We start from the raw sequence: 8492 nt of genomic DNA on the forward strand, positions 1-8492 counted from the left end.
TACAACTTAGAAAACTTGAAGATCATTTTTACAAAAACGGAAGTATTGGTCCGAAGTCATAGAGTCGTACAATGTAACTACTCATAAAAGAGAGGTGTCATAATTATGCACGTGTAAAAATTGGTTTAAAAAGCTTTCGCTTCTTGAAACCTTTAACTGTTGCTATTGTTATCAACTGATATTGGATTGACAGAAAGATGACTGTTGCACTCTTCTTAACAAGTAAATTATTAATAAATTCAATAACACGTATAAAATGGGTCTTTTGATCATGAATTAGTGGCTGAAAATACAAAGATTCAGTGATTTTATGCACCGTCGGACCTAAAAAATATATAATAATGGTGGCGGTCTTTTGGTGTCTCACTCGCTTGTTCGTTCTCACTGTTGTGATGGTAGTTTCATCGGTAATGTCCGAATCGGACTTCGGCGCAAGTGTTTTTGAAACTCAAATTGGTAAGTTAACGCCTATAATTAACTAAAATTTTCAAACCATCTTTATGATTCCCACAGTTATGTCCAGGATCGATCTTGTTAGCAAAAATTTGCCAGCAAATTGCTTTCGCAATTGTCGCAAAAGAAATAATTGAGAAAAAATTATGTAAGAAAATCACTTACAAATATCGCAAAAATCCCAAAAATAACAAATCCAGCAAGAATCAATACTTAGAAAAAAAAAGAAACCAAGAAGGACCCCGAAATGTCCGCAAATATCGCAAAAGTAACAAGGATTTTTCTTGCTAGCTGAAAACACCCGTGACAAATATCGCAAAAATCGCAAAAATAAGAAATCTAACAAGAATCAAGACTTGGAAAAAGAAGAAGCCAAGAAGGGCCCCGAAATGTCCCCAAATATCGCAAAAATTGCAAAAGTAACAAGGATTTTTCTTGCTATGTGAAAAGATTGAGCAACAAATATGGCAAAAATAGCAAGAATAACAAATTTAACGAAATACTTCACTTAGAAAGACAAAAGGTCAAGAAGGGCTTCGAGATGTCCTCAAATTTCGCAAAAATCGCAAAAGTAACAAGAATTTTTCTTACTGTGTGAAAAGACTGAGCAACAAATATGGCAAAAATTGCAAGAATAACAAATTTCACAAAATTCTACACTTGGAAAGAGGAAAGGTCAAGAAGGGCTTCGAGATGTCCGCAAATTTCGCAACGTTCTTGTCCAGTAATTTTGTAATGCTTTCCATTTTCGCGAAAATGAAATCATCAGTTACAAACGTGACACTATTTATAATTACTGACGGTAGCAAAATGCTATAATATCAATCTGTGTATGCTTCGTTCTTCCATCAACATACAGCTACAATGCATAGAAATGAGTGTCGCTCACAGAAGGGGGCAAAAATTCAGCAATAAAAGGGGGTGGTTAACAATCGTTCCAAAATATCAAGAATAGCAGATTGGGGGAAAAGTAAACGGGTCATGAGATCTGCGCATTATACATGAATGTTGCGGTGCAATTCCCATAGTTTTATAAACAGGGATTGCCGAAAGTAACAAGAATTTTACTGCCATGTGAGACGATTTAGTACCAAATATGGCAAAATTCCACAGATTGCGCTAGAGTAACAAGAATAGGCAAGAATTGTTGAAGGGCAAGAAAGGTCCAAGAATTGCGACTTTTGAGATATTTGCGGACATTTCTGGGCCCTTCTTGATTTCTTCCTTTACTAAGTCTAGAATTTTGTTAAATTTGTTATTTTTGCGATTTTTACGATATTTGTCACGGGTGTTTTAAGCTAGCAAGAAAACTCCTTGTTACTTTTGCGATTTTTGCGATAATCGCGGACATTTCGGGGCCCTTCTTGGCTTCTTTGCTTTCTAAGTCTGGAATTTTGTTACATTTGTTATTCTTGCGATATTTGCGATATTTGTCACGGGTGTTTTTAGCTCGCAAGAAAAATCCTTGTTACTTTTGCGATTTTTGCAATAATTGCGGACATTTCGGGGCCCTTCTTGGTTTCTTCTTTTTCTAAGTCTAGAATTTTGTTAAATTTGTTATTTTTGCGATTTTTGCGATATTTGTCATGGGTGTTTTTAGCTAGCAAGAAAAATCCTTGTTATATTTGCGATTTTTGGGACATTTTCGGACATTTCGGGGCCCTTCTTGGTTTCTTCTTTTTCTAAGTCTAGAATTTTGTTAAATTTGTTATTTTTGGGTTTTTTGCGATATTTGTCATGGGTGTTTTTAGCTCGCAAGAAGAATCCTTGTTATATTTGCGATTTTTGGGACATTTGCGGACATTTCGGGGCCCTTCTTGGTTTCTTCTTTTCCTAAGTCTAGAATTTTGTTACATTTATTATTTTTGCGATATTTGTCATGGGTGTTTTTAGCTCGCAAGAAAAATCCTTGTTATATTTGCGATTTTTGCGATATTTGCGGACATTTTGGGGGTCCTTCTTGGCTTCTATTTTTTCTAAGTCTTTATTCTTTTTAGATTTGTTATTCTTGCGATTTTTGCCATATTTGTTAGTGATTTTCTGACATAATTTTATCCCAATTATTTCTTTTGCGACAACTGCAAAAAACATTTGCTAGCAAATTTTTGCTAACAAGATCGATCCTGGACATATCTCGATTCCCATGCTGAGTTCATTTCCTCACATTATAATTGTCGTGTTTTTGAAAAAAAAAATGCTCTACACGTGTCGTTTTTAAGTCAAATGGTTTTAATGTTAAGACACGAGCTAGTAAATCTGGCATGAATCAGACTTGCAAAAACACCTCTGTCCTTTGGGGTAACGATAGAAAAAGAAGTCAATCTCAGGGAGTGTTTGTCCGATACCAGACATTGGCTGAGATTAGTAAGCTGAAATAACGAGACACATCCTCAGCACTCACTGAAGAATTCAAAACGAAAGTTGACCGTATTACCGAGAGGTGGCCGTAAGGCGGGGTTCCACTGTACTAAGTTATAATTTTAGCCGGGCATTGAACAAAAATCGTCAAACTGATTATGCTAAACTTATTAGTTCCTTGAGACTTTTTTTCATTTTTCTCATCCATTTGTTGAACATTTTCAGACCATGTTTTAGTTGGTAATGTTATTAACACGTCCGTTGTTGCTGAGGCTGTTGAATGTCACCAAAAATGCCTCAGAAATACCAGCTGCAAGTCGTTTAATGTTCATCCTGGTGCAGATGTTACTAAACACGTTTGTGAGCTTAACAACAAAACACGGAAGATGAAGCGGGATGATTTTATAAAGAAGAACGGGTCTGCTTATTATGGCTCAGTGAAGGTTAGTAAAAGTTAAATCAAATGAACGATGTGAAATTCAAACCAGAGAGTTTTTTAAATTCCAAAGTATGAGGCTATACCCTTACTTTTTTATTAGAAATAGGGGTAATCGAAATAACACCGCTTGGTTTCTATTGTTCACAATATAAAGTCCACCCGCCTTCAGAGGTATGATATTATCATTAAATTATGTTTTCGTCCTGTTTGTGCAACGCAGGTGTCCTGTGTTCCTGTTTCTCACAATAAAAATAAACCAACTAACAGCGGTCAGTGTCACCCTGGATACGAAGGAAAACGATGCGAGAGGAGTGAGTTATGCTTCGTTATTATTAATAGCGTCTACGCGCGTGCGAGGAGTTCCATACCTAAGAAAATTTGGTTATCTATCCGTCCGATAAAAAATCACGTTATCATACGTGCAGCCTGCCTAGCAGGCGCAAGATTATGGAAGTCTGCACAACAATATGGAGGAAATTGTGGAAAAACTAACAACAAACACCACTTCCAAAAATTTACTTACTTTAAAAGTCTTTCTCTGTTTTTTGTTGCTCATTGCGGCTAGTTTCAGTTACAAATTGCTACTGTTTTTCAATTGAATAAAGTACTTTCTTATGCCTTCCCCTTAATTATTGACTATTTTCGAATCTCCCATAGTGCACTCTGTTTTCCCCCCCAAATTTGTTTAAAAGTGTTTGTTTTCATATGCTCTAGGAAATATGCAGTTCCCCAGGAGCATTTGAAAATAATAATATACAAAATTTAAGGGGTAAACAGAGGCTATTCTGGGATAACGAGACAAATAATTCAAGAAGGTAGTAGAGGAGTTTTTTTTAACAATGACACTGGAGAAACCAGCGAAATGTCAAACTTAGTGAGTTTATTAATGGGTGAAATAACTTTAAAAGTGTGAAATGTATAGCAGCGAAATTTAGTAGTTTAGTTTAATGTAAAGAGTAAATTGAAAGATTAAACTGGCAGGAAGAATGTCTCAATGTGTCTGTAATTAAGCAAAAACGAAGCGGATGGTGCTTTGTGCCGAGTTCACAAAGGAATTAGTGCTCGTCAGTAATCGAAAAAGCGAGCTTTGTTCTCTATAGTTGAACCACCCGTAAGCGACAACCCAAAATGCGATGATTTAGTGGTCGCTTACAAGTATCGATCCACAGAAAAAGGTCCCGACAAATATTATGGCAAACCCGGAATAAAACTGTCAGGCTACTAAACCCGTCGCGGTGGCTTATGAGAGGTGGTCGTTTAAAAAAGGTTCTAATATCAGAGCTTTGACTGAAAAAAAAATTGGTGTTTTGGATACGTGGTCACTCCCCGGGGGGGGGGGGGGGACTCCTCATACGAAAGGGTTGGTGATGCTCGTCGGAAATTTTGAATTAAACCCCTAAAGGAGACCGATCTGGGCGTGGCTCAAGCTTTTTTTGACCCCTAAAAGAGACCATGTTAAAACACAGACAAATGGGAAAACTTGGATTATATGAATGGAGTAACTAAAACGAATTAAAAATATACACATCAAATTTATATTTTTATATTTTTTCGCGTGCAACCCTAAACGAGACCTTCACGGCTAAATATGATGGCGTTTTGCCCAGAACACCCTAAATGAGACCAAAATCCGAAATTTACAACCCCAAGGCGAAACGACGAGCATCCCCACCCCCTTCATATGCGGAGTCCCCCCCCCCCCCCCCGGGGGTCACTCGCTCACGGAGGGCGGTTCGGCTGTAATTCCTTTATTAATTTTTTTCTTTTCTTTTCCTTTGCACGTCTGAAACGTTTAAGCGCATTTTGCAGAGAATATTACTTGAGTGTGAAAATGTATTGTTTTCTTTAGTTGTAATGAACCAGCCTGCTCCAAGACCTTTTAGGTCTTGTAAGGGCATCCGGGACGCTGGGTACGCCAAGGGAGACGGGAGGTATATAATCGACCCTGAGAATAATGGAAATCCTTTGAAGGTTTATTGTGACATGACAACTGACGGAGGTAAGATTCGCCATATTCTTTTATCTGTGATTTCTTAAGCAAAGTACCAAGCTTTTTGAGAAAAATCCACTTTTCAGCATAAAACAACCCAATCTGGCCATTTAATGTAAAATCAGGTGAAAAAATCGGCAAAAGGCGATTTTTAGGGTTTTTGATTAAAAATGTGATTTTTTCGTATCACCACGAAAATCATCGGGATAGACACCATAGCAGATTAATAATCCACTGCGCGAGACTATTCACAGTACAATGTATTCAAGTGTGAATAAATGCAATAAAATTGCTGTGACAACGAAGAAACTTGGGTAAATTAGCAGAGTAGCTAAAGTCGTGAGCATAGTAGATAGATTTGTTTTCAATGAAATGATAGGCCAGCCTTTTGTCATGGTTTAGGGTAATTAAAATAATCGACAAGACATTGTAAACTCCAAACTCAGAAGTGGTAGTGATGTTGGTGGTGGTGGTGGGAGAAGAGGGGGGGGGGGGGGGGGTGGTTGAAACATCTTAGGGATATACCTTTGTAACATCTGGGTTTACTGGGGAAAACAGGGAAAATTCTTACATTCGAAGGTAATAAGTTATAGAAATAGAACTCCTTAAGACATTGTTTATCTTCCTGATTTTAGGAGGCTGGCTTCTTGTTTCTAACGTTACGATGAATTCAACGAATATACTGGGCCTAAGCTTGTATATTTATCTTTATGATTTTAGGAGGTTGGCTTCTTGTTTCCAACATTGTGATTGGTTCAACTACTCCCTCTCAGCTACCAGTCAAGACTTCATACCGTGGAATAACCAGTGATCAAATGGTTCTCACGAAAACCGCCATGAATGAGCTGAGAACAAACTTGTCTTTCACCCAACTGAGATTCCACTGCTTTAAAAAATATGGACGTACGTTCCACGTTACCACTGCTGCCAACAGCAGCGGTGAAGCTGTAGTCCAGTACTTCAGCGGTCAGACAGATGTCCAGCCCGCCTCGTGTGGCTCATATGTCATTAGGGAAAATGACAACTCAAGGCTGGCAAGAGTTTGTCAGAATTGGGGATTGGAAAATGGCGTGTACACAGTTGGCAAATGGGGTCATGGTCAAAATCAAGACAGGCTGTATATATATCCTGCTTTTACATTTGGCAAATATCATTGGTTAATGAACCCACCTTATTTTCTTTGCGATGATAACATCCCAAATCCAACATCTTCTGGTGATTTCTGGAAAGTCTATGTTCGCTAAGAACTTGAAAAATTGATTGCAGTGGTCAAATATATATTATCTTATTAAGAGACTTTCTTTGTACAGTTATTCAAAAATTGTGTTTAATAATAGGTATCACGGAGGAAATTAGTCATTATGCTAAATTTTCATATTTATTTGCATTTCTATTTGTTTCTATCGTCCAATCATTAACTCTTATTTTCCATATTTATCCTTATTTATTAGGATTTACGCTTACTTAGGCACTTAAGCTATTTATTGATTTTTCGAATATATTTCGAATAGTATTGTTCTCCCTAACATAACCTACAGACTATCTGTTTATGGTGCCTCCGTTGCGGAAATTAATGTCCTTCAGCAATTTTTAGACATAAGCTATGAGTTACTCTTTATATCTACACAGTTAAATATTAGATCATTACCACAAAAACAAGATAAAGCGATCTTTCAAAAAGCTAAACAGCATGATAACCACCCTCTGAAGGTGTGCTTACCGCAAGAAAAGAACAATCTAACCTGCAATCTTAGACGTAAAAGCTTCCAAAGGCCAAACATAAACACAGAACGTTATAAGAACACATTTGTAAATAGATTAATTTTTTAATACAATCTTTTATGATATTTTATGTCAGACATGTGTAACTAGTTTTTCGCATTTGTCAATCTTTTTATTCTATTGTAATTTAGCTGAACTTTTAATCTTTTTATCCTGTAACATTGGATATGTATTCTTATCTAATGAGCAATAAAGACGTTTATTATTTATTATTATTAGAGAGGATTATAACCTTACACTTATAAACCCTGGGGGATTATCATTACCATGGGGGAGGATCGACCCCTAGAGAGGATTATAACTTCACACACCTATACCCTGGGGATGGATTATCAACCTCTAGAAAGGCTTACCACCCTTTCACACATTACCCTGGGGGATGATCAACCCCTAGAGAGGATTATAACCTCTCACGCATATATCCTGGGGGATAATCAGCCTCTAGATGGCCTCTTACACTTTACCATTGGGGATATCAACCCCAATCTCTCCTCTCACTTTACCCCAGGGATTTTGGCCGAGTTGGATTTGGAAGTGTTTAGCCCTGGGCAAAACATTGTTGGCTGTTACATGTTGCGTCCGTTTGCACATAGCCTGCGTGGCAAGCGTTTCCAATCGAGTTATTGCGCGAAAGTTAGAGCAGAAGCAAAAAAAAAAAGGTTCCTTCTTTCCCCTCCCCCTCTCCCGTCATTCATTTTTTTTTCGCTCTTGTCCCAACTTTCTGGACGAACCTCGCGAGGAAACGCTTGCTACGCAGGCTAGTTTGCACACCTTGTTGGTAGTTGTTGCGCAATGTTTGAAGCTGATCAAACTACCAACAGCGTTAGAAGTTACTGGGTCCGTCGACTGTACGTAGCTTTACGCCCATGGATGAAAATCAGTTGCAGAATAAGGGTTATGGGTCGAAAAAGTTAATCACGAATGAATTTTTTCCTCAATAAATGGTAAGTATTAATTTACTACTTTCACAAAGACCATAATGCGCCTTGTTTGCCCCTCAAAATTTTGCATAACCATTTTTCTCAATTTCTCCTGGGTATTACAGTCATCCTAAGAGAAATCCAAGACAATGGTTATGCAAAATTTTGGAGGTAAACAAGGTGCATTCAGGACCCCCGGAGCGGATTTTCAAGTTGGGGGGGGGAGGGGGGGGGGGCTAATACGAACGCGTAAGCGTAACCATACTAGTGGGGGCAAACTAGTGGGAAAGTTTCAAATTTAAGTCTTCTGAAATGGCTATAAAAGCATCTAAAACTGCCAATAGTAATGTAAATTTGTAATTATTACATCGGCACTTAAAACAACAATTTACCAACTGGCCCCACGTTATACCAAAATTAAATAAATAGACTTTGAAGCTAAACCCAACACATGCAACGGTGGAGTGTCATCCGGACATTTTTAACTAGGATTCTCTGAAGGTGCCAAAGTTGGCTTTCCGATTGTCATTAAGAGCTACAAACTCACTGG

At 37.8% G+C, this 8492-nt stretch overlaps 1 protein-coding gene across 1 annotated transcript; it reads left to right on the top strand.

Moving 5' to 3' along the window:
* Nucleotides 1-238: 238 nt before the first annotated feature.
* LOC140929518 (uncharacterized) lies at nucleotides 239-6674 on the top strand. The gene is made up of 5 exons (XM_073379283.1): nucleotides 239-456; nucleotides 3037-3254; nucleotides 3471-3561; nucleotides 5100-5249; nucleotides 5961-6674. Exons 1-5 carry the CDS (start codon nucleotides 342-344, stop codon nucleotides 6482-6484), a joined length of 1098 nt encoding a protein of 365 aa, XP_073235384.1. The 5' UTR covers nucleotides 239-341; the 3' UTR covers nucleotides 6485-6674.
* Nucleotides 6675-8492: the final 1818 nt, after the last annotated feature.

Source organism: Porites lutea, chromosome 3, assembly GCF_958299795.1.
Source record: "Porites lutea chromosome 3, jaPorLute2.1, whole genome shotgun sequence".
Lineage (NCBI taxonomy): Eukaryota > Metazoa > Cnidaria > Anthozoa > Scleractinia > Poritidae > Porites > Porites lutea.